The sequence below is a fragment of the Artemia franciscana genome, chromosome 5 (genome assembly GCF_032884065.1).
Source record: "Artemia franciscana chromosome 5, ASM3288406v1, whole genome shotgun sequence".
Classification (NCBI taxonomy): domain Eukaryota; kingdom Metazoa; phylum Arthropoda; class Branchiopoda; order Anostraca; family Artemiidae; genus Artemia; species Artemia franciscana.
In genome coordinates this window covers 56,020,712-56,048,217 of record NC_088867.1, presented here as the reverse complement: position 1 = coordinate 56,048,217, position 27,506 = coordinate 56,020,712, and the positions used below count along the sequence as shown (strand labels likewise).

Genomic DNA, 27,506 nt, shown 5'->3' with positions numbered 1-27,506 from the left:
GCATATAAGCAATATAATAGGCAACAACACTGTATAATAGCTAGAAATATCGTTAAAACTGTCAAGGGAGCTAATTCTACTCGAAATTAAAAGTTTTGGTGGCCTTTTTAACAGTAACAAGAGATTGGAGGAGCCCTTCTCTCAAGCCCATTCATTTTCCAAACGCATCCAGTCAAAATTTTGAGACAGCCATTTTGTTCAGCAAAGTAGAACCGTCCTGTAACAATAAAGGGTGTAAGTTTATCCAGGTTGTCAATGAGCATAGATAGAATCTTCTGGGAATGACACTAAGCTCTATTTTTCAGGTCAACTTCAGAAGCAATAAAATTCAAATTAAATAATATTGCTTGCGTCAGGACTAAAAATTATTGAAAAAGTTTCTGCGACACATAAATAGCAGCCTTACTAGGGATTCTTATTGGAAATTAAATAAAAAAAACAAGCTTATTTAACTGCAAGTAAGGAGCAACATTAAAACTTAAAACGAACAGAAATTATTTCCTATATGAAAGGGGCTGTCCCCTCCTCAACGCGTCGCTGTTTACACTAAAGTTTGACTTTGTGACAGTTCTACTTTTTAAAACAATAAAAAACTTAGCCTAAAGAGCGAGGCGTTGAGGAGGGGACAACCCCTGAGCGAGGATTGGTTGTCCCCGAGGGGACAACCAATGAGCGATGGAGGGGTCTAGATGCCCTCCAATATTCAAATTAAAAAGGGCACTAAAACTCTTATTTTCCATTAGAATGAGTCCTCTCGCGATTTCCTTGGACCACTGGGTCGATACGATCACCCTTAGGGAAAAAGAAGAAAAAACAACAAACAAACAAACATATAAACACGCATCCGTAATAATGTCTTCTGGCAAAAAAAAAAAAAATCAAAATTCCACATTTCTGTAGATAGGAGTTTGAAACTTCTACAGTATGGTTTTCTGATACGCTGAATCTGATGGTGTGATTTTCGTTAAGATTTTACGACTTTTAAGGGGTTGTTTCCCCCTTATTTTAAAATAAGATATATTTTTCCAGGCTTGTATCTTTTGATGGGTAAGACTAAACTTGATGAAACTTATATATTTAAAATCAGTATTAAAATGCAATTCTTTTGATGTAACTATTGGTATCAAAATTCCGTTTTTCGGAGAATCGGTTACTATTGAGACGGGTCGCTCCTTGCTACCAAAAACTGTTTGAAAACTGAAAAAATATAAAATATTATTTTCTTCATAGAAAGACTATGTCAATAAAAAATGAATTGAAATTAATTTTAAAGCTTTTTTCTCACAAAACAAGTTTTTCAAAGAAAAGCAGAGCTCGATTAAGCCAAGAATTAGCAAAAATTAACATGAGTAGGGCCAATAACCCCAGCACCTTCTCATGACCGGAACACAATTTTTGATTTACTGAAAACAATATACTTTTGAAATGTTTTCACTTTTCATACTTTCATAAATAAAAAAATTTCAAAATTTTTAGGATTAAATATCAGTATTTGCCAGTTAGCCCGACAATCCACGGTCTTTTGTTGTTGTTTCTTTTTTCAGTAAAGTGCATAGTGTGTTCTGGTCTTGTGAAGGTATTGGGGTTATCAGCCCATCTCAAGTTAATTTTTGTTCGTTGTGAGTTTGTTTCGGCTATTTATTTAATTTTTGTTCGTTTTGAGTTGCATTTATTTATTGATAGTGATTTGTAGTAGTTTTACACTTGGAAGATTATTTGACTTTATTTTGGCTCATTCTTGGCTTAATGGAGATCTTTAATTTTTTTTGAAATTTTTTTTTGTGTGGAAAAAGTTTTCAAAATTAACTACAGAAAAGGCAGATTGCGCTAATTTTCAAACAGTTCGTGGTAACGAACTGTAGTAAGGAGCGACCCGGCTCAATAGCAACCAAAACTCTAAAAATGGGGTTTTGATATCAATAGCTACATCAAAAGAATCGCATTTTAATGCTGATTTTAAATATATAAGTTTCATCAAGTTTAGTCTTACGCATCAAAAGTTACGAGCCTGAGAAAATTTGCGTTATTTTAGAAAATAGGGGGAAACACCCCCTGAAAGTCATAGAATCTTAACGAATCATCAATTACACCATCAGATTCAGCGTATCAGAGAACCCTACTGTAGAAGTTTCAAGCTCGTATCTACAAAAATGTGGAATTTTGTATTTTTTGCCAGAAGGCAGATCACGGATGCGTGTTTATTTGTTTTTTTTCCCAGGGGTGATCGTATCGACCCAGTTGTCCTAGAATGTTGCGAGAGGGCTCATTCTAATGGAAATGAAAAGTTCTAGTGCCCTTTTTAAGTGACCAAAAAAATTGGAGGGCACCTAGTCCCCCTCCCACGCTAATTATTTTTCCAAAGTCAACGGATCAAATTTCTGAGATAGCCATTTTATTCTGCGTAGTTGAAAAACCTTACAGCTATGTCTTTGGAGACGACTTACACCTAAACAGTCCCCGAGGGAGGGGCTACAAGTTACGAACTTTGACCAGTGCTTACATATAGTAATGATTATTGAGAAGTGTACAGGCGTTTTCAGGAGGATTTTTGGTTGGAGGGAGGGGTTCAGAATAGGGGGATATACTGGAGGAGCTTTCCATCGAGGAATTGGTCATGGGGGAAGAAAATTTCCATGAAGGGAGCGCAGGATTTACTAGCGTTATTTAAAAAAAAATGAAAAAATAAAAAGTTTTTTTCAGCAGGAAGTAAGGAGCAGCATTAAAACTTAAAACGAACAAAAATTATTACCCATATGAGGGGCTCACCTCCTCCTAATACCTTGCTCTTTACGCTAAAGTATTTTTAGTAATGTCAACTATTTATTCTACGGCTTTTGTGATTCAGGGGTCATTCTTAACGAATTGGGAGAAAATTTAAGATTTAGTTTAAAGAAAGAGGTACTGACGAGGGGGCGAACCCTCTCATATGTGTAATAAAAACATGAGAATAAAAAATTATTTACGTAAGCTAATTTATAAGTTACGTATATCTTTACTAATAAAAAGATTCGTAAAAAAATAAAAGTTCTAGTTGCCTTTTTAATTATCCAAAAAATTGGAGGGCAACTAGGCTTCCTCCCCCGCTCTTTTTTTCTCAAAATCATTCGATCAAAATTATGAGAAAGACATTTAGCCAAAAAAAAATAAAAAATAAATAAATATGCAAATTTCGTTTTAATTATTCCTCTGCGGAGAGCCAAAATCAAAACATGCATTGATTCAAAAACGTTCAGAAATTAAATAAAAAAACAAGGTTTTTCAACTGAAAGTAAGGAGCGATATTAAAACTTAAAACGAACAGAAATTACTTCGTATATGAAAGAGGCTGCTTCCTCATCAACGCCCCGCTCTTTACGCTAAAGTTTTTTACTGTTTTAAAAAGAAGAGTTGAGAGAAAGAGTCAAACTTTAGCGTAAAGAGCGGGGCGTTGATGAGGAAGCAGCCTCTTTCATATACGAAGTAATTTCTGTTCGTTTTAAGTTTTTTTGTTGCTCCTTACTTTCAGTTGAAAAAAGTTGTTTTTTTTTTATTTAATAACGATTCTAGAATGACGAACGAATTTAGAGAAACGAGCAAAAACCAATTCTGTTATTATACTTAAAGCTTAGCACAGTAATTTGCAGGTTGCCAGAAAATATTGACCTACCTAAAACAGTTTTTGTCAGTTTAACTTCTGAAAGGATCAATCAATTAAATTAGGAATTGGTCCCTGAGGCATGAAGGTAAGATGACATTCTTACAAACTATTCTTGAATTTATCACCAAATGCTGTCTGAGTAATTGAGGATGCCCAGTGGAAGGGGGTTTAAAGTATTAACATTAACAAATGTTAGAAGAGGGAGGGGGGTTTAAAGCATTAAAATTAACAAATGTTAGAAGAGGGAGGGGGGTTTAAAGTATTAAAATAAACTATAGTCATTATTTCAAATATAAAACAATTTCTTCGAAGGAATCTTTTTTGTGGGGATTTTACCCTAGGATGCGACGAGGGAGGGTGAGGCATCAAACAAGAAGACATTAAACAATGTATACAGATAAGAAAATGAGAAATATTCCCATATAGAATTCAGTGAAAACAAAGCTTTTCGGAGTAACTTATCCCCCCATCTGGATTTTTTTTGGCTAGTGCTTTTGATGCCCCGGCTATCCACCGTTTGTTCTGGTATGCATATGAAATTAATCTTTGAAATTACACAGAAAAGATTGTCCGCAATAACAAGGGCACTCTCACGTCGTAGCACCAACATTATAGAAGCAGTCCGAATGTGTTTTTCAAAAGCAAACCTGATTCTAGGTCAATTTTTACCCCTTTCCCCGTTTCAATAGAAAAACCTTCTTCCATATTAATCTTGAGTCTCGCGGAGAGTTAAAAATCTAGGTATAAAGACGAAATATCTAAGGACTCTAACACCTTCATCCACCAAAATTAACATCAACTGGCCCTCCTCCATGATGGCTGATGTACAACTACACACCTTTGTGTGCTATTTTATCAAGCTTCAAATGAATCAACTTAATTGAAGAAGCACAAAACACATGTCTATGCTAATCGTTTATTTGGTATGGGTTACCTGGGGTAGGAACCAATGCATCACCGCGCTGCATTACGGCCTCCAGAACTTGAAAGCTCCATACATACTTTTCGCTAATCTTAAAATGATAAGCTATCTGCGAATCTTCAGCACATAGCTTTTTAGAACTCTTTGGGGCAAAATTGCTGTTTTGCCCCCAAAAATAGTCGACTACACCTTAATGATATGGCACAATTTTTTTGCTTCTTAAAAAGGGCAGCAAAACCTTTAACGTTCTTTCTAATGAGACTTTTCCCGAAATTCTTGGATCATTGAGTTGATACGATTTCCCATGAAAGAATCAAAAAAAAAAAAAAAAAATAAGTGTGATCCTACTTCTTGGAAACAAAACAAATTTTCCATTCTTGTAGGTAGGACATGAAACCTCTACAATAGAGCTCCGTGACATGCTAAATTTGATCTTATAGCTTTGATCAAGGTCACTCGGGTTTTGAAGAGTGTTTTCTTCATTTTTAAGAAATTCAGGTAAATCTTCTCGGGCTTCCTGACCTGACCCTTTATTTTGCATAATAACTCATATTTGTTGACAACAAGTTTTAGAAAAAAAAACTATATAAAATGAGAATCTAGTAGAACCTAGATAACTGCCCTCTGTTTGTATACTTAATAAAAAATATTCTGATAAATTTTTTCTGATAAATTGAGCAATTAATAAAAAAATATTCTGATAAATTGAAGATGAGGTGCCCAAAGTACAGAAAATATCCAGAATTTCTTGAGGACTGCTGGACTTCGAGTCCTTTTCCCCTTATCCCCAATCCTGTGTAACATTTCTTTTAGATGCCAGACAGGCCTATTCTTTTCATTAACTCGCAGCACTTGACCCTGTGCGTATACACCCCAAGTTTCATTCTATCTTTTTATTTTCAATATGTTTTTTATACCTTTTCATTTACTTTCTTAATTATTTATATCTGTTTCCAACTGATTATGTATATATACCCTTTTCTTTGAATTTTATATAACTAATGTTTATTTTGATGAAGCAAGGAGCTTAAATACTTTTTATCAACATCAAAAATATTATCCCCACTCTTTGTTTTTCTTTCTATCTTATCTATATCTTCTTTATTTATCTATTTTATATTTAACTTAACTACAAATCTTTTCTTTTTGCTTTTTATAGATGACGGGCGTTCTTTTCATTAAGCAGGGAGCATTGGATACGGTACGCCTTCACCACAAGTTCAACCAAGACTCTTTTCTTTACTCTTTTAACTATGAAGGTCGCTATTCTCTTGGTCCTTTCCTGATTGGAGATATTCCTGAAATACCCTATGGTGAATGAATTACCTTTTGTAATTTTTAGACGTTAACGTACTTTTTACGTTAGACGTTAACGTACTTATTTTAGACGTTTTTTTAATTTTTAAACGTACCAATTCAACTCCGTTAAAGGATTTTCCACTCAAACCATGCACCTCATACTTTTTAAGTATAAGTTCATAATCCACAGTGTGGAAAGCTTTCATCAGATCTACAAATACTGCACCTACATTTAAACCTTTATCTAATAAATCATTAATAATAGTTGTAAAATTAATCATCTCCTGTTCTGTTGTCCTTTGTCTAAGGAACCCGAATTATTTCTCTACCAGTAAGTTATGATCCTCCAAAAAATTCATCATTGTAATACTAAAACACTTTTCTAAAACAAGGGAAATAATGGGTAAAAAAATATTGGTCTATAGTTTCCTGGGTCATTTTGAATACCACCCTCATGAATTGGGCTACACGGGTGACTTTAAAACAATCTGCTCTTTGACGAAAACACTCATTAATTAATCCACAAAAACTTCAGATATAACAGGAGAAATGCATTCAAGTCTTTTTAAAGCAGAGGCAACATTTGGGCCAAATCTTGGGGTGGGCATGGGGCATTTGACAGAACTTGAGACTTTTATTATGAATCTAACCTACTTCCAAAGTTTAAATTGAATTATAGCAAATAGCGTAATTACCCCAAGGGTCGTCAGGTAATTACGCTCTTTGGCTAATAGGCGTGCAGTTAGTTCAAATCATTTGAACAGAATGGATTATATTGGACATAATAGATAATTATGGCCGGAAAAGGCCCCTTTGTGGTGGAAGCTTTGGCCCCCTGGAAAATCTGGGGTGGATATTTGCCGACCCCAGACCCCCCCAAATGGCGCCTCTGTTTTAAAGTAATGTGATAGCTACCAGATGAACTACTACGCAACCATAAATATTTTTTTTTAATTTCATCAACTGTTACAAGTCTAATGTGATCAATTGGGTAACTCGAACGTCGGATGACGATCAGGTACAATTGACACAGCTAGATTCAGAAAAATATTTGAATAAATAACTCTAAAATTTATTACATATATCACTTTCAAGCTTCAAAGTCTCTCCCATTGCACTAATTAATTCATCAGGTACACTATTTATTTTTAGTCCAATCACTTTTTTTTAATATTCCCCAGGTTTTCCTAATTCTTCGACCCTCTTAAACTTTTTCTCAAAATATTTCTTTCTTTTTTTTCATTTCTTAAAATTGAATTCAACCTATTTCGATAAATTTCATATGACTGATTATTTTTTTGAGTCGGGTTAATTATTTGAGCTCTAAAAAATTTATCTTTTACATTTATTTGCTTCAAAATCACAGGCATAATCCAAGATTTTTGCTTAAATGTTTTCTATTGAACGATTCCAATGTGACTATTTGACTTATCAAACCCTGCAACTTTTCAAACAGTTCGTAGTAACGAACTGTAGTAAGGAGCAACCCTGCTCAATAGTAACCAAAACTCTAAAATTGGTACTTTGATACTAAGAGATCAAACAGTTCGTGGTAACGAACTGTAGTAAGGAGCGACCCGGCTCAATAGTAACCAAAACTCTAAAAAATGGAATTTTGATACCAATAGCTATATCAAAAGAATCGCATTTTAATGCTGGTTTTAAATATATAAGTTTCATCAAGTTTAGTCTTACCCATCAAAAGTTACGAGCCTGAGAAAATTTGCGTTATTTTAGAAAATAGGGGGAAACACCCCCTAAAAGTCATAGAATCTTAACGAAAATCACACCATCAGATTCAGCGTATCAGAGAACCCTATTGTAGAAGTTTCGAGCTCCTTTCTACAAAAATGTGGAATTTTGCATTTTTTGCCAGAAGGCAGATCACGGATGCGTGTTTATTTGTTTTTTTGTTTTTTTGTTTTTTTGTTTTTTTTTTCCCCAGGGGTGATCGTATCGACCCAGTTGTCCTAGAATGTTGCAAGAGGGCTCATTCTAACGGAAATGAAAAGTTCTAGTGCCCTTTTTAAGTGACCAAAAAAATTGGAGGGCACCTAGGCCCCCTCCCACGCTAATTATTTTCCCAAAGTCAACGGATCAAAATTCTGAGATAGCCATTTTATTCAGCGTAGTCGAAAAACCTTATAACTATGTCTTTGGGGACGACTTACTCCCCCACAGTCCCCGTGGGAGGGGCAACAAGTTACAAACTTTGACCTGTGCTTACATATAGTAATGGTTATTGGGTAGTATACAGGCGTTTTCAGGAGGATTTTTTTGGTTGGGGGGAGGGGTTGAGAAGAGGGGGATATGCTGGGGGAACTTTCCATCGAGAATTTGTCATGGGAGAAGAAAACTTCCATGAAGGGAGAGCAGGATTTACTAGCATTATTTAAAAAAAAAAAATTAAAAAATAAATTTGAAGAAGCTTTTTCAGCTGGAAGTAAGGAACAGCAATAAAACTTAAAACAAACAGAAATTATTACCCATATGAGGGGCTCACCTCCTTATGATACCTAGCTCTTTACGCTAAAGTATTTTTAGTAATTTCAACTATTTATTCTACGGCTTTTGTGATTCAGGGGTCATTCTTAATGAATTGGGATAAAATTTAAGCTTTAGTGTAAAGAGCGAGGTACTGACGATGGGGCGGATCCCCTCATATATGTAATAAAAACATGAGAATACAAAAGTTCTTTACGTAAGCTAATCTATAAGTTACGTAAATCTTTTACCAATAAAAAGATTCGTAAAAAATTAAAAGTTCTAGTTGCCTTTCTAATTAACCAAAAAATCGGGGGGCAACTAGGCGTCGCCCCCGCTCTTTTTTTCTCAAAATTATTCGATCAAAATTATGAGAAAGCCATTTAGCCCCCCCCCCAAAAAAAATTTTCAAATTTCGTTTTGATTACTCCTCTGCGGAGAGCCAAAATCAAAACAGGCATTGATTCAAAAACGTTCAGATATTAAATTCAAAAAAACAAGTTTTTTCAACTGAAAGTAAGGAGTGACATCAAAACTTAAAACGCACAGAAATTACTTCGTATATGAAAGAGGCTGCTTCCTCATCAACGCCCCGCTCTTTACGCTAAAGTTTGACTCTTTCTCTCAATTCTTCTTTATAAAACAGTAAAAAACTTTAGCGTAAAGAGCGGGGCGTTGATGAGGAAGCAGCCTCTTTCATATACGAAGTAATTTCTGTGCGTTTTAAGTTTTGATGTCACTCCTTACTTTCAGTTGAAAAAACTTGTTTTTTTGAATTTAATACATAAAAAGAATCGGATTTTTATGCTGATGTTAAATATAAAAGCTTCATCAAATTTAGTTTTACTCATCAAAAGTTAAGCGCCTGAGAAAATTTGTATTATTTTGGAAACTAGGGGGAAACACCCCCAAAACAGAGAACCCTACTCTAGGAGTTTCAAGCCCCTATCTTCAAAAATGTGGAACTTCGTATTTTTTGCCAGAAGACCAATCACGGGTGCGTGTTTATTTGTTTGTTCGTTTTTTCCCCAGTGGTATCGAACCAGTGGTCCTAGAATGCTGCAAGAGGGCTTATTCTAACGCAAATAACTCTGTCTTTTTGGATGACTTACTCCCCCACAGTTCCCAGGAGCGGGGCTGCAAGTTAAAGCTTTGACCAGTGTTTACATATACAGTAATGGTTATTGGGAAGCGTACAGACGTTTTCAGGTAGATTTTTTTGGTTGGGGGTAGGGTTTAGGGGAGGATGCTACGTGGGAGGATCTATCCTTGGAGTAACTTGTCATGAGGGAAAAGAGATTCCATGAAGGGGGCACAGGATTTTCTAGCATTATTTAAAAAAACAATGAAAAAATAAATTTGAAAAAGTTTTTTCAACTGAAAGTAAGGAGCGGCATTAATACCTAAAACGAACAGGAATTAGTACATACACGAGAGTTTCATATCCTCCTAAATACCTCGCTCTTTACACTAAAATATTTTTAGTAATTTCATCTATTTATTCTACGGCCTTTGTGATTCAGGGTTCATTCTTGAAGAATTGGGACAAAATTTCAGCTTCAGTGTAAAGTGTGAGATATTAACAAGGGCCAAACTCCCTCATATACGTAATTAAAATATAGGAATATAGAAGTTCGTTACGTAAGTTAATTCTTAAGTTACGTATATTTTTGACTAATAAAAACGTTCGTTAAGAAATTAAAAGTTCTAATAGCCTTTTTAAATAGCCAAAATAAAATGGAGGGCAGCTAGGCGTCTTCTCCCACACTTCTTTTTCTCAAATTCGTCCTATCAAAACTAAGAGAAAGTCATTTAGCCACAGAAAAAAAAAATTAATTTGCAAATTTCGTTCTAATTATTCATATGCGGAGAGCCAAAATCAAACATGCATTAATTTGAAAAAACAACTCAGAAATTAAATAAAAAACAAGTTTTTTTTAACCACAAGTAAGGAGCAACATTAAAACTCGAAACAAACAGAAATTATTTCGGATATGAAAGGGGTTGTCCCCTCCTCAACGTCTCACTCTTTACGATAAAGTTTGACTCTTTTTCACAGTTCTACTTTTTAAAACAATAAAAAACTTAAGCGTAAACAGCGAGACGTCGAGGAGCGTGCAACCCTCCTAATATACAAATATACAAAATAATTTCTTTTTTTTAAAGTTTTAATGTCACTCCTTACTTGCAGTTAGAAAAACTTGTTTTTATTTAATCATAAAATAAAACAAACTTCGAATTTGTGTCCTGAACTTCGCCTAGAACCTCATATCTATTCACTTTTTGTATATCATTTTAAATTTTACCATCGCATTTTGGATGATCACTGGAATTCTTGATATTTTGCCTTTAACCTCCTTCGTTAAACTTCTCAAGCTAGCTGAAACTCTAAAGTGATCGGATACATCGTCGGTAAGGACCTTTCAAAGAGTCAAGGGCACATTAGAAAGGATATTATCCAAAAACTTAGCTGATGTTCCCGTAATTTTTGTAAGGATATTTATATAAGGATAAAACTCCTTAGACAGACTTCTATTAATAAGTTCAGTGCTATCAGATGACTGATCTATAAGGTCAATCCTAAAGTCCCCCATAATAAAACATGGCATAGAGTAAATAGGGAGTTGCATTAATTGTTCTTCAAAAATGTCCATAAAGTCGTGGAGTAGGCTTTGCGGAGGTCTATATACTACATTAATACAAAAGTTTAAATTCTCCAATAACATGCGAACAAAACACTCTCAAACTGTTTCTCTATATATTGTAAGATCTTCTCTTATTCAAGCCTTATACTCAAAATTCTAAGCAAAGTGCTATTTTTTGAATTTTACAGATATTGGAATGTATCACAAGTCAGTTTTTTAAGCTTTTTTTATATATGTCTAACGTAATCTACAATGCAATAGTTTGTTTGTTTTAAGTTTCAAATCCATTTTTTACTTCCGTAGAAAAAGTGTCTTTTTTGATAATGAAATAAGTTTTACATTAAACCTTCTTTAAAATTCCTGTCAAGGTATGTGAATTTTGTCACATCAAATAGCAAGTAGAAACAAGGGTTAGTAGGTTTTGACCTGGGCCTCTATTGACCAAGGGCTTGAGAAAATCTGTCTGAATTTGAGAAAAGAGAAATACGTCACCAAAACAGCAATATGTTTTTTTTTTCTAGGGGTTATAAAAAAGAACCAATGGTCTTATAAAATTAAGAGAGGACTTGTCAAATGAAGGTTAGAAGTTCCAGTGCCCTTTTTGAGTGGCCAATGAAATTCTGCTACAGTAAAATAGCGTCATCTTCCATTTTATGGTACCAAACTACATTTTCTACTCAAAGAGGGTCAAGTTGCAACAAATAGAGAATACTGAGACAGCCAATGGACTGGAAACTTTTGAGAAACTATTTTTTGAACCTAGAGGATTTTTAAAAACTCTTAAACATTAATACAGAGGTTCATTTGGTCCTAAGTAGTCATGTATTCCATACAAAAAAACGGTCAATATAGACAAATATTTTAAAGGTTCATTTGACCATGTCGATTCGCTTGATGATCGATAATTTTTTTGGAAAAACGATGTATACTTTCACGTTAGCTCTTATGAAGGAGGGACGATGGATCGCTGTATTGGGGCAAAGAGGTAAGCCTACCTGTTGGCTAAAAAAAGAGAATTTTTTGCCCGAATTTTCTAATTTACCATGATTATTCAGGGCCATATATATGATTGTCTGGGGGCTGGAGGTGTAAGTTAGTCTCTGCTCTCTGTCCATTTTGATTAAGCCTGGATCACATGCACTGCTGGTTGACAGCTTCTTTCTTTTTGTCAAAAATTTTTTGTATAACTTAAGAGATTACACTCAGATGCTTACTTGCCTTAAATGTTAAAAGGTGAAGGGGCGTCTTGAGTGTTGTCAGGAATTTCCCAGGAGAAAGGACGCGAATATTACCAGAAACGTTTTGTGTCAATGTTTTCATGGATAAACTTCTTTATTTTATTTTTGTATATTAAACGATTATGTTGCAACAAACCCTAAGTAAGGAGTGACTCGTGCTTAGAGTCATTGGAACTTGAAAAAGAAAGTTTCACAGCAACATACACGTTAGATCAACCAACACTTTATGGTGAGTCCTTAGCAATATAATTAATTAAATTTAAACCTACTAAACAACATTAGGAAACTGAGAAAAATTGTTCTGTTTACGAAAAAAGGGGTAACCACTTTTGTAGCTATTTTCTTTTATTAGCGACTTTTACTCAGATTTTAATTCATCCTGTCTAATCTTCTGCCAATATACATTTAATCAATTTAGTCACTTGTTACAACGCAAAAAAAAATCAGATAAGTTGTATTAATTACTGTATTAATTATTAATTTTAATGAAAACTCTGAAACCATGCTTGTTAGTCCCATGCTTCAAGGTTTGAACCCTCCATCACTCACCAACACCATTAGAACGCTGGTTGTCAGTCAAAAAGTGTTGTTATACATGATTTAACAGCAAGCATAATGGATTTTATGGGGTGATAGGCTCTTCATTTGGATAGGCTGGGGCTTGATTTAAAACTGATCAGAAACTCAATTTTAAAAGTCTGCTTTTTTAATGAAAGTTATTTTTCAAGAGTGATTTTTCAAGATAGTGAAGGGAGTTTTGAACCCTTCGGTCTAGGGTTTTAGGTGATAAAAGGTTGACGAGGTCTACTAGAATTTCCATTTTTATCCATTTTAACCCTTTTTGGCTTATTTAAGGACGAATGCTCCATCATACAGCGCTGCTGCTTCGAACTTTAAACCTGAATATATATTTTTTTTTTATAATTCAAAATCAATTGGCTATCTCAGAATTTTTACTCGGTGGTTATTTGGCAAACTTTCCTCAACAATATCGGTTTTGCACCACAAAAATGACAGAAAATGTCACTTTGCTTTGGTGGATTGTTTTCCTATTTAAAAAGGATGTCAGAATATTTGATTTCCGTGTGAAGGTTCAAAGATTTTTTTCTTTTTGTTTTTTCTGCTTAGACCATAGGGTTAAGTATTTACCTGATATATCACATCTACTTATTATTTTTATCTTTTCTCTCTGTGTTAATGACTTGTAACTTACCAGTCGCAAGCCTTCTCCCGCCTTTACAGACCAACGAGTTTCTACGGGGACTGCTATAGTTTATTGTTTGTATATTTATTTAAAATTTAAATTTAATTTATTTTAAATTATTAAAATTTAGTTTAAAATCTTCCTTCTTTCAAAAGTAAAGGCATTTTCATTTATTCAGCTCGTAATTTTTGGTGGGGACCTGTAAGCTTCACGTTTTTCATATATTCAAAATTTGATATTTCTTTTGATATTTTATTGTTATAAAACCTGTTTTTTAAAGTTTGGGTTACTTCTTACTTACAGTTCGTTACCTCAAACTATTCGATAGAAGTAAATCGTGTCAAGTGTTCTCTTTTCGTTCCAGGTGTGACTCATGCTGATGAACTAATCTACATTTATTCCCTAATTCCTTTGCTTTACAATGATACTGAGGAATACATAACAACTAGAATGACAACACTTTGGACCAATTTTGCAACTTACGGGTAACTATTGTTTCTTTATTCTAGAAATCATAATTTGTGTTTCGTAGCTTAATTAATAAAACCTAGTAATTTGAACTGACGCAATATTGACCTACGAATCTTAGATATTCTGAATAAGAGTGTTTTGAACTGGAATGAAAAAATCCTTCTTCTCGGTAAAGAATATTCGTGTTCACTCCTGTCACAGATTATAGTAACTGTAGGTACTTCGTAAATTGCATATCATTTTTTAGAGCATCTTTATATAAATATTATTACGTACCTATTTTATGGTATATAGTATTGAATTATTAATTACTCACCTCATCAAACAATTTGTTAGCAATAATTATATTAAAGACTATTTATGAAGCAGGTATTATACTATTGCTGCATCTTTTTTTAGATTGGCATTCAGGGGAGTCTCTTTTTTTGTTCTCATTATTTTACCTAAATATCAAATAGTTTCCCTTCTAGGGAAAGCTAGCCGAAGCTAGCAGTTTGACATAATGCAATCAAAATCGCTAGAAAAAAATTCAACTCTGTCAAAAGTTAGATAAATACTATATAAAACACATTCTGCCAAATGCTACAAGAATTTGAAATGAAAGCATGTCCCTTGTGCTGCAAAATCTATTGAAACGAATTTAGTAGCAACGAACAGGAATTATTTTATGTATGAGGTGGGATGCAACAACCACTTTAACCTCACTTACGCTAAAAACAGTTTTTGACAAACATCTCACATATGAGAATATGCCCGGGTCGAATTTTAAGAGTGATGATAATGGTATGATCTATCTGATTTTATTTTATTTGCTGATTATGGTGTAGCTTCCAATTCGCATGCCAACAATTTTATACCAGGGTCATTACCGTAGCAAATCAACCAAGGCTGTCAAACAGGCAACTCAAACAAGAACTGTCTTTATTTTTTATGCTTTTTTCTCGCTTTCATATCTATAGCTGTTTTAATTTAAATATTCGAATGTAAAATATTAATGGTGAAACTAAAGATTGTGTGTTTCTTCAAAGTTTTTACTCCCTTGTCATAGCTGCGGCAACGGATTTCACTGAACTCCCGTACTAGATGGCAATAATTATAATAAAACATATTTGAATCCTCTATACATACAAAAATGCACTTAGAGGAGAAAGAAACATACATAATAAAAACAATTTTAATGGCAAAAACTAAAAAAATTAATTATCATTGAATCACTAACAATTAATACAACCCAACAAACAATTTACAACTGACTCAGATCGCTGTCTGAATCTGCCTTCTAAACCATCCATCTTGTTACATATTTTAAAAGCTCTGTAGCACTTGGAGATGTAACTGTAGCGAGACTAAATAGAAAAACGGAGAAAATACTTAAAAATTTGAAAAAGACAGATCAAAATTGTTGATTTTCTGACTTGGTAAAAAAAAAACTTCCATAAATTGTAAAATCACATTGTAAAAAAACTTGTTTGCAAAAAAGGAGTTATAAAGCCGAACGAACTTTTTCTTTGTCAAATTGGCTTTTAACTCTAGAACAGGGCTTCTTAAACTTTTGCAATTCCTGACCCCATTTATGATTGCGAGTTTCTTAACGGCCCCAACAAATATAAAAGAAAAATAAATTAATATTTTTTGATGACATATTTATTAGGTAACAATAAACATATGCATATGAAAATATATAAATTTAGAATTTGTTTTGAAACATATAAAAATATAAAATTGAGATTTGCACAAAATGTTATAGAAATGTTTTTATTATAGTTTAAAAAACAAAGTAGATTCTGACCGTCTTATTTCTCTTGAATATATCCAAGTAGTTGTGTGGTAAATATTAAATTAAAGTTTACGTTAAAAATTTAATGAGATGGATGTGCCTGTTTTTTATTGCATAACAAATCAAATCTTGATGTAATGTTTGAAACTGCTGGACGTAAGACCTCTTCAACATTTTTGATCGCTGAACGATATTTGGATTTAATGTGTGTTAAAGCTCAGAAAGTAACTTCACATAAATATGTGGTGTTGAATGGCAGTAGTACATTTAACGCCATATCGACGATTATGGAAAATTCAGTTCTAGTTTTGATCCAGAATTCAGTCAAGGCCCTTTTTTTGGAATTGTAGTTTTAAGTTTGAGTCACACGAAAGCTCAGCAAATTCCTCTTGAGCTTTAAGTGGCAGATGATCAATCTCACTTAATCCAATCCAAAACGGCTTTTGAATCCAAACTATTTTTTGTTAATCAATATTTAATATAAAATATGTCCGGAACTGTATTTCTAGTGCTTTTAAGTGATCTACAACAGTTTTTGCAATAACAGTTTTACGATGAATTTTCGCAATTACAAAATTGTCGACACTGGAAAACATTTCGTATGAATTTGTTTCGACCCTACTTTTCCAAATGCTGATCTTTTTAATAAAACTTTCAATTTTATCGTTTGAAGTAAATATATCGCAATTTTTTCCATGAAGAGACAAGTTAAGATCGTTTAACTTCGCAAAAATATCTGACAAATAACACAGCTTGAATAGCCACAAGTCATTTTGAAAAAAAGCAGAAAATTCACATTTTCTTTCAGTTAAAAATATTTCGATCTCGTCCTTTAATAACAATAATCTTTTTAAACTTTGACCTCTTGACAACCATCTTACTTCTACATGTAATAACAAAGTTATGCAGTTGGAAGCCGTATCGTTACAGAGATGTGAAAATAAGTGACTGTTATGGGCATTGTTCTTAATGAAATTTATGACCTTAACAGCATCCTGAAGCACATCGTTCAATTCTGGTGCTATCAATCAATTAAGAAGAGCCCAAAGGATTTTTACATGCCGGGACTGTAAGGTCCCGTTGGTCGCGATTGACTGACTAATTCGGAGTAACATGCACTTCGTTTACAATCATGCAATGGCTAAATGAAAATAACACGAAATGTTTATATAGTTTCTTCGAAATAACACTTAGAAATTTTGTTGATAATATTTATCAGGATAATTTCGGTTTTAAGAGATTGACAAAAATAAATCTACATTTTTTATAAATTTCTATAACATCTTCTGATTCATAGTAAATTTATACAAGATATTGTAATGATCGGAATAGAAATGCTGGTATAAACAGTCTTTCCGAATCAGAAGATTTTATGATATATTTATCTACGATTATTGTTATTTTTCTTTATAACAATAATTTTACAAGTTAAAAAATTTTTTTGTTAAATTGTATTTTTATCACTCGCGACCCTATAATTTTGCTACGCGACCCCAAATAGGGTCGCGACCCATAGTTTAAGAAGCCCTGCTCTAGAAAGAAGTCCATATGACTTTCTCAACTTCTCTCTCTACCCATTTATTGTTAGTGAACGTGTTGCTCAAATAGAGGTCCTGAATGCAATTTGAAGGTCCTTGAGAGACGCAGTGGCAAAATTTAAATCAGAGTTAACCTGAGTTTTTGAATCGGGAGGGTTATGACAACCAAAAACGAGATATTCAATTTTAGCAGAAGGAACTGGCAGCCTGGAGTCAAACAACCCGGCATAAATGCTATTCATAGCTGCCTACAGTGATTACAAGTTATCAGACAGCAGAAGAATGTCATCCGCGTATGAAAGGTGACACGCGTCAAGCGATGGTTCGATCAAGAAAATGCAGTATTCTGTGGATTTCACACTGGATGGCATTGATAAATATTTTAAGACTTAACACTGAGCCCTGCTTTGCTCCGCGACGCACAGAAATTCGGCTTCTATTTAGATTTTCGACGCTGACACGTATAGAAAGTTTGATACAATCTTGTATGGTCATTTATGTTTCGCAATACATACCAAATTTAATGAATTTTAGATATCTTTTTATTTCAGGAACCCAACACCAGATGGCATAGAACTTCCAGCAGATGTTGAAAAATGGCTGCCTTATACTGATGAAAATCCAAATTGGATGTCATTGGACTTATCATTCACATCTGAAGTTGACTATACAACAACGTTCACAGTTGCAGTCGATGAAAATTTCGGAAGTAAAAAACGAAAAGAAATAGATATTGACTTAAAACAAGTTTTGCCCTTTATCCCTGAAGGTGACGAAGATTACCGTTTCTTTAAAAAGTCATACCTTACTCCAGAAGATAAACTATAGAAGTAGCAAAAATGTGAAAAAAATACGCTGTTTATAAAATAGTCCACCTGGAATTTCGCTACTTCTGCTGCAATTGGTTTTTTTGAATGCCCATATTTTATTTTATAAAATAATAAAATTTCATCATTACCATGTAAAGAATTTGGTCTGAATAGCAATTACCTTGGAAATCCAGCCTTATATTAGATTTGGTTGCTAGGGCCTCAGAGCTGTGTGTAAACGAGATTTTCATGGAAGTAGGCCAAAGGGATAGATACTCTTTAGTATCATCGACTTTCAAGTTGGACAAGTCTCATGCGTAGAGTATGTGGTACAGGCAAGCTTTAGTGCCCAAATAAGATGTCATGTCCGGAGTATTGCCCCCTATACTACTAATATAAGACCCCATTTACTCACGAAAGAGAGATGTATCAAATACCACGTGAATACAACAATTAGTATGTGGGTAGAATTCGCTAAAATTGGAAAAAATGCCTAAGACATCAGAAAGAATCAAACAGTTCGTGATAACGAACCAATCGGCTCAATAGTAACCAAAACTCTAAAATTAGAATTTTAAAACCAATAAATACATCAAAAGAATTCGATTTATGCTAATTTCAAGTATGTAAGATTCATCAGGTTTAGTGTTACCCATCAAAAGTCAAGAGCCCGAGAAAATTTGTCTTATTTTTGAAATAGGGGAAAACACCCCTTAAAATCCAAGAAATTTTGATGAAAAATCGTTTTTTAAATTCACAACATTAGATTCAACGTAAAAAAAGGTTTAGAGGGCAACTGCCCCCTCCCGCAACCATTTATGTTTCAAAGTTATCTGATCAAAGTTTTGAGATAGCCAATTTGTTCAGTATTGTTGTAAAATAAAATAAGTATCTCTTTAGTGGTAAAATGCCCCCCCCCCCCACAGTCCGTGGGGAAAGGCCAGTAAGTTATGAAATTTGCCCATTGCTTACGTATTGCCCATTGCTTGTGATTTCATTGTCTATTACCACATTATTTTTACATACGCTGCAGTTTCGACCAATAGATAAGATATATATTAGGACGTTGGTGCAGTAGTAGGTCTTTTCTTTTCTCTTTGCTTTCATATGAATTCTAAAAGCAGAAAGATATTGATAGGATCTATCAACGGGTAGCGTGTTACCAGACCTATTAGCAAGAGGTTGGCCCTCGTCATCGATTAATAGTTTTATGTTTGCATTATCTTTGCGTGCTATCATCTTTGGAAATGTTACTCTCGCATATCCACCATAAGTAATGTTGAAGTTTGTGGGTAGTCCAAAAAAATCTAACCTCTCACTGTCATGAATACGAAAACATATATTTCCAATAGTGTTACCACTAGTACTTGTTCTATAGTTAAATATTTTTCTTTGCCAGCATTCAACTACGTTAACCTTATCATGCGCATACATTTTCTTGAAATATTTCATCTTTACATTTTTCATTTTAAAGTACGATACAGGTGTTTATCCTTCCAGTGCACAATGAATATTGATCAAAAAACAATAAGCCAACTAATGTCGGTTACCAACCACAGAGTACTACGGGGGCAACCGCACGAAAAAAAAACTCATTAGCCATGTTGACGGAAGTGTCACGTTAAAACATGGAAAAAAAGTCCGAGTCAAAAAAATTCTAAGTTCCAGAAAAAAAACATAAGCTAAAAAATTTAGGTTCAAAAAAGGTGGGGGGCAGTAGGACTCTGGAGAGAGACATGGGGACCCAAACTCATGAGCAGGCCTGGTAATGGAAAACCAGTGTGCTCGGGGTTATTAAATTACAAAAAAGGATATGTGGCCGGTTGTAGTCATTACAACTTTTGGGACCGAAACAAGTGTCATTGACCATCAAAAGAACATGTCTGTCTAGCAAGCAACCCGAATCACTGTGATATGCCTATCCTCGGACTGATGCCAAAAAAGGCGCCCGAAAATAATTCGCTAATGGTATTTGCCATATATCTAACTCCTTAAAATTGGTTTGCAAAAGTATTTCACCGGAAGCTTAGATACCCTACGCAATGTTACTGGACACTCGGAACCATTGGATTGTTTCATAGACACAGTAAACTTGGCAAGCAATGTTTCCAGAAAACCTTCTTATCTCGAATACCAGACGTGAGAGATAAATCCAAATGGTGGGGTAGCGCCCGGTTGTATGGTGGGAGGACTGAGCGGTAGTATGGTGGGGGTACTGGACGGTAATATTCATTGACCCAACACTATTCTCTAGCAGTGATATGCATATAGTGGAAAATGTCTGAAAAATCGGCAAAAAATAAGTTGGAAAAGTTTGTCATCAAACTGTTTAAGAAGGAAAAACTTTCCTCTGAAGGTGAAGTGAGTTTCTGGATCAGCAGATTATTAGTGTTTAAGTTCTTAAAGACATTAAGCATCGTAAAATTTAACTAATTTGTTGTATTTATTTATTTGAGCGGTTCGATGTGGAAAACTAATCAAAATATGGCACAACACTACGACTTTCATAATTTTGAAGCAACAAAAAAAATCTTCGAAATTGATATTTTTAAGTGTTAATAGACCTAAGCTGGGTCTACACAACAAAAATGATTGATTTTTTTGTCCTTGGCAGGCACTCAAGGACTTTTCACAAAAGGACTTTTTCTAGGGAGTGGCTCAAAACCTCTGAAAAGGGCATTCTTAGAGTAAAAAGTACCATTTCAATGAGATTTTGTGAAGTCCAAAGTATGTCAACTATAGATACATGATGACAGATCGTTGGAGATTGTCAGAAGAATACGCTGTAGAATATCTGTACAAAAATTGTATGAGGCATTAAAGGACTACTTATTTTATTTTTTTGTACACTTTGTAGCGAGTAATATTTTAGAGTTAATTATAAGAGACTCTCTCTCATCCCTTCCCCCGGAGTCACTCTGGAATGCCCCATTTGAAAACACTCCGCTCTCTCCTAGGTAAAATGCTTGGGCCCGTCCCCTCTTCTCTATACTTCAATCCTCTTCTCATCCATTACTACACAAACGCGCAAAATGTTTTATGTTCCTATACAATAAGCCTTAGCAAAATTAGTTTATTTTGATTTTGGATTCAGGATATTAACCTCATTTGTCCTGGTACTATAATAAAAAACAATTTAATGGGATCATGGTTACAGCAGTAGTTGCAACCTAGTAAAGAGCGAACCCTAGCCCGTAGTTTAAAAACGCGTTTAAAAAAATTGGAAAAAGTTGCCATCTGACAGTGTATCAGGAACGGTAACTAATGTTTCGTTTAATCTTATTAGTAAAAGGTTATTACGAAAACAAATTTACGGTGGTTTCGAAAAGGAGCCTGTACCCGAAGGCGTCAGATCTAAATAAAAAGTGCACCATTGAAATTAACATGGTCAAAAACCTTCAGTAGCATTATTAGTCCTCCACCTTGAAAAGTAACAAAAAACACTTGTTTGCATGGGTAGCACTGCTTTGTCTCGTTTTTTTTTCTACCAGGGCTAGCGGGCTACCGGAACGTCATAGAGATATGTTAAATGGCTTACATGAGCGGAAATAAAAAGTTCTAGTTCTCTTTGTAAGTGACCGAAAAAATTGGAGGACAGCTAGCGCCCTCACCCGAGCTCCCTCCCCCCTAAGTCGTCCGATCAAAATTTTGAGATAGCCATTCAACGTGGTTCAAAGGTCCAATAGCTACGCTTTTGGTGATGATATGAGCTTCCAGAGTCCCTGAAGAAAGAGTTGTACGCGGTATCAGGTATATCGATATCGGGCAAATCGGTGTCGTGAGTATCGGTGTCGTGAGTATCGGTATCACGTGTATCGGTATCGGCTGTATTTTTCCAATTATGGTTTTATGCCTTCTATATGATTTTGTGGAGAACCTGTCTCTGTTAAGGCTGATTTAAATAATTCTTAACCAATGTTGGTTTTTCAACTATGCCAAGAAATCACAATTTACCATCAACATTTGAGCAACTTCGAGGTGGGATTTTTTTAGGATTCTTAAGGCTGAATTTTGCAGGGGAGGGATTTTGTACACGAAGAGTTTTTCATGGGAAAAACAGTTTTTGCTGGAACTCTCCCTGAGAATTTTACAACATGTAGAGGGAACACACTGGGCATTGTTTGAAATTAAATAAAAAAAAAACAAGTTTTTTTAACTGAAAGTAAGGAGCGACATTAAAACTTAAAACGCACAGAAATTACTTCGTATATGAAAGAGGCTGCTTTCTCATCAACGCCCCGCTCTTTATGCTAAAGTTTGACTCTTTCTCTCAATTCTTCTTTTTAAAACAGTAAAAAACTTTAGCGTAAAGAGCGGGGCGTTGATGAGGAAGCAGCCTCTTTCATATACGAAGTAATTTCTGTGCGCTTTAAGTTTTAATGTCACTCCTTACTTTCAGTTAAAAAAACTTGTTTTTTTTATTTAATTTCTGAACGTTTTTGAATCAAATGCATGTTTTGATTTTGGCTCTCCGCAGAGGAATAATCAAAACGAAATTTGCATATTTTTTTTTTGGCTCAATGGCTTTCTCATAATTTTGATCGAATGATTTTGAGAAAAAAAGAGCGGGGGACGAAGCCTAGTTACCCCCCGATTTTTTGGTTAATTAAAAAGGCAACTAGAACTTTTAACTTTTTACGAATCTTTTTATTGGTAAAAGATTTACGTAACTTATAAATTAGCTTACGTAAAAAACTTTTGTATTCTCATGTTTTTATTACATATATGAGGGGATTCGCCCCATCGTCAGTACCTCGCTCTTTACACTAAAGCTTAAATTTTATCCCAATTCATTAAGAATGACCCCCTGAATCACAAAAGCCGTAAAATAAGTAGTTGAAATTACTGAAAATACTTTAGCGTAAAGAGAATTTTCGAATTTCGTCTCAGAATTTTGATCCGTTGACTTTGGGTAAATAATTAGCGTGGGAGGGGGCCTAGGTGCCCTCCAATTTTTTTGGTCACTTAAAAAGGGCACTAGAACTTTTCATTTCCGTTAGAATGATCCCTCTTGCAGCATTCTAGGACAACTGGGTCGATACGATCACCCCTGGGAAAAAGAGCAAAAAACAACAAAAAAACAAAAAAACAAATAAACACGCATCCGTGATCTGCCTTCTGGCAAAAAATGCAAAATTCCACATTTTTGTAGATAGGAGCTCGAAACTTCTACAGTAGGGTTCTCCGATACGCTGAATCTGATGGTGAATCTGATTTAAAACCAGCATTAAAATGCGATTCTTTTGATGTAGCTATTGGTATCAAAATTCCATTTTTTAGAGTTTTGGTTACTATTGAGCCGGGTCGCTCCTTACTACAGTTCGTTGCCACGAACTGTTTGAAACTGTCACAAATTAAATGAAGAAAATCAACTGGGAGTATAGAGCAACATTCAAACTCAAACGAACAAAAGTTGTTCCGTATATTAAAGGGACTAACCCTTTCCTAAAAAAAAATAAAAAAAGTTTCATGGCAGTGATAAATGATCAGAAATTAAATTTATAGAAACAAGTTTTTTTCAAATATACGTAAGGAGCAAAATTAAAACTTAAAAGGAACAGAAATTATTTCTTATAGAAAAGGTAGTCCTATCTTCAATACCCCACTCTTTACGCTCAAGTTTGATTCTTTGTCACAACTCTATAAGAACTACTCCTGAAACGTAATGGACATTTAATTAGAACATGAAGCTGTTAGAGTAATAACAAACTTTCAAACAGTTCGTGGTAACGAACTGTAGTAAGGAGCGACCCGGCTCAACAGTAACCGAAACTCTAAAAAACGGAACTTTGATACCAAAAGTTACATCAAAAGAATTGCATTTTAATGCTGATTTTAAATATGTAAGTTTCACCAAGTTTAGTCTTACTCATCAAAAGTTACGAGCCTAAGGTAATCTGCCTTATTTTTAGAAAATAAGGGAAACAACCCCTAAAAGTCACATAATCTTAACGAAAATTACACCATCCTATTCAGCGTATCAGAGAACCTTACTGTTAAATTTTCAAGCTCCTTTCTGCAACAACGTGGAATTTTATATTTATTGCCAGAAGACAAATCACGGATGCGTGTTTATTTGTTTGTTTATTTGTTTGTTCTTTTTCCCAGGGGCGATGGTATCGACCCAGTGGTCCTAGAATGTCGCAATAGGGGTCATTCTAACGGAAATTAAAAGTTCGAGTGCCATTTTTAAGTGACCAAAAAATTGGAGGGCACCTAGGTCCCCTCCCACGCACATTCTTTCCCCAAAGTCACCGGATCAAAATTTTGAGATAGCCATTCTGTTCAGCTTAGTCGAAAACCAAATAATTATGTCTTGGGGGACGACTTAATCCCCTACAGTTACCTGGGGGAGGGGCTGCAAGTTACAAACTTTGACCATTTTTTACATATAGTAATGGCTATTATGAAGTGTACAGACGTTTTCAGGGGAACTTTTTCGCGTTGGGTGGGGATGGGTGGGTCGGGGGAGGGGGAGTTGGTTCCGTGGGAGGATCTTTCCATGGAGGAATGTATCATGAGGGAAAAGAATTTCCATGAAGGGGGCGCAGGATTTTATAGCATTATTTAAAAAAATAAACAATGAGAAATAAATAATCTTTTTTCATCTGGAAGTAAGGAGTAGCATTATAACATAAAACGAACATAAAATATTACGTATATAAGGGGGTTCGTCTCCTCCACAATACCTTGCTCTATACAGTAAAGTATTTTTAGTAATTTCAACTATTCATTCTACGGGCTTTGTGATTAAAGGGTCATTCTTAAAGATTTGGGATAAAATTCAAACTTTGGTGTAAAGAGCGTGGTATTGACGAGGGGGAAAACTCCCTCATATACGTAATAAAGATACACAAATATAGAAGTTTGTTACGTAGGTTAATTCGTAAGGTACGTATGTTTATCACTAACAAAAATATTCGTACAAAAAAAATTAGTGGCATTTCTAAGTAACCAAAAATCGGAGGGCAACTAGGCCTCCTCCCCAATCCCTTTTTTTTATCAAAATCGTCCAATCATAACTATGAGAAAGCCATCTAGCACAAAAATATAATATATATATTATTTATATAATAATAATTTCGCTTTAATTATTCATGTGCGATGAGCCAAAATAAAAACATGCATTAATTCAAAAACGTTCAGAAATTAAATAAAAAGACAAGGTTTTTTAACTGCAAGTAAGGAGCGACATTAAACTTAAAACGAACCCGGCTCAATAAAATCCATGGGCCCGTCCCCTCTAATCTCTATAGCTACATCAACAGAATCGCATTTTAATGCTTATTTCAAATATATAAGTTTCATCAAGTTTAGTCTTACCCATCAAAAGTTACGATCTACAAAATGTGAAATTTTGTATTTTTTGCCAGAAGGCAGATCATGGATGCGTGTTTATTTGTTTGTTTGTTTTTTCTTTCCCAGGAGTGATTGTATCGACCCAGTGGCCCTAGAATCTTGCAAGAAGGCTCATTCTAACGGAAATGAAAAGTTCTAGTGCCCTTTTCAAGTGACCAAAAAATTGGAGGGCACCTAGGCCCCTCCCACGCTAATTATTTTCCCAAAGTCAACGGATCAAAATTCTGAGATTGTCATTTTATTCAGCGTAGTCGACAAACCTTATAACTATGTCTTTGGGGACGACTTACTCCCCCACAGTCCCCGTGGGAGGGGCTACAAGTTAAAAACTTTGACCAGTGCTTGCATATAGTAATGGTTATTAGGAAGTGTACAAACGTTTTCAGGGGGATTTTTGGTTGGGGGGAGGGGTTGACAAGAGGGGGATATGTTGGGGGAACCTTCAATCGAGGAATTTGTCATGGGGGAAGAAAATTTCCATGAAGGGAGCGCAGGATTTTCTATCATTATTTAAAAAAAAACAATGAAAAAATAAATATGAAAAGATTTTTCAACTGGAAGCAAGGAGCAGCATTAAAACTTAAAACGAACAGAAATTATTACGCATATGAGGGCTCACCTCCTCCTAATACCTCGCTCTTTACGCTAAAGTATTTTTAGTGATTTCAACTATTTATTCTACGGCTTTTGTGCTTCAGGGGTCATTCTTAAGGAATTCAGACACAATTTAATCTTTAATGTAAAGAGCGAGGTACTGACAAGGGGTTGAACCCCTCAAATATGTGATAAAAACATGAAATTACAAAAGTTCGTTACGTCAGCTAATTTATAAGTTACGTTTATCTTTTACTAATAAAAACATTCGCAAAAAATTCTAGTTGCCTTTAAGTAACAAAAAAATCGCAGGGCAGCTAGGCTTCCTCCACAGTTCCCTTTTTTCTCAAAATCATTCGATAAAAACTATGAGAAAGCAATTTCGCCAAAAAAAAAACTTACAAATTTCGTGTTAATTATTCCTCTACGGAGAGCCAAAATCAAAACATGCATTGATTCAAAAACGTTCAGAAATTAAATAAAAAAACAAGTTTTTTAGCTGAAAGTATGGAGCGACATTAAAACTTAAAACGAACAGAAATTACTTCGTATATGAAAGGGGCTGCTTCCTCCTTAAAAAGGGCACTAGAACTTTTCATTTCCGTTAGAATCAGCCCTCTTGCAAGATTCTAGGACCACTGGGTTGATACGATCACCCCTGGGAAAAAAAAACAAAAAACAAATAAACACGCATCCGTGATCTGCCTTCTGGCAAAAAATACGAAATTCCACATTTTTGTAGATAGGAGCTTGAATCTTCTACAATGAGATTTTCTGATACGCTAAATCTGATGGTGTGATTTTCGTTAAGATTCTATGACTTTTAGGCGGTGTTTCCCCCTATTTTCCAAAATAATGCAAATTTTCTCAGGCTCGTAAATTTTCATGGGTAGGATTAAACTTGATGAAACTTATATATTTAAAATCAGCAATAAAATGCGATTCTTTTGATGTAGCTATTGGTATCAAAATTCCATTTTTTAGAGTTTTGGTTACTATTGAGTTACTTTTCAGTTATTTGGTTACTATTTAGAGTTATCGCTCCTTACTACAGTTCGTTACCACGAACTGTATGATAAGCCCTTTCAAAAATATAATTGGACGCAAATGAATACTTCATTTCATTCATTTTGTTTCAGTTATTAGATTAAATAAAAAATACAAGTTTTTAAACTGAAAGAAAGGAGCGACATTAGAACTTAAAACGAACAGAAATTACTCCTTATACGAAAAGGGCTTTTCCTCCTCAGCGCCATGCTCTTTACTTTAAAGTTTGACTCTTTCTCCTAACTCTACTTTTTAAAACAGTAAAAGACTTTAGCGTAAAGAGCGGGGCGTTGAGGAGCAAAAGCCCCTTTTATATACGGAGTAATTTCTGTTCGATTTAAGTTTTAATGTCGCTCCTTACTTTCAGTTAAAAAACTTGTTTTTTTACTTAATTGTGAGAAAGAGTCAAACTTTAGCGTAAAGAGCGGGGCGTTGCGGAGGGGAGAACCCCTTTTATATAGGGAATAATTTCTGTTCGTTTT

General features: G+C 34.6%; 1 protein-coding gene across 1 annotated transcript; it reads left to right on the top strand.

Moving 5' to 3' along the window:
- Positions 1-5,715: 5,715 nt before the first annotated feature.
- LOC136027617 (juvenile hormone esterase-like) lies at positions 5,716-18,184 on the top strand. Its single transcript, XM_065705034.1, has 3 exons — positions 5,716-5,872; positions 13,794-13,914; positions 17,767-18,184. The coding sequence occupies exons 1-3, from the start codon at positions 5,719-5,721 to the stop codon at positions 18,041-18,043; spliced, it is 552 nt and encodes a 183-aa protein (XP_065561106.1). The 5' UTR covers positions 5,716-5,718; the 3' UTR covers positions 18,044-18,184.
- Positions 18,185-27,506: the final 9,322 nt, after the last annotated feature.

Coding starts and splice junctions, on each gene's coding strand:
- LOC136027617 (XM_065705034.1), top strand. CDS start 5,719: ATGACGGGCGTTCTTTTCATTAAGCAGGGAGCATTGGATACGGTACGC. Junction 5,873..13,793: donor TATTCCTGAAATACCCTATG/GTGAATGAATTA, acceptor TTTTCGTTCCAG/GTGTGACTCATGCTGATGAA. Junction 13,915..17,766: donor ACCAATTTTGCAACTTACGG/GTAACTATTGTT, acceptor TTTTTATTTCAG/GAACCCAACACCAGATGGCA.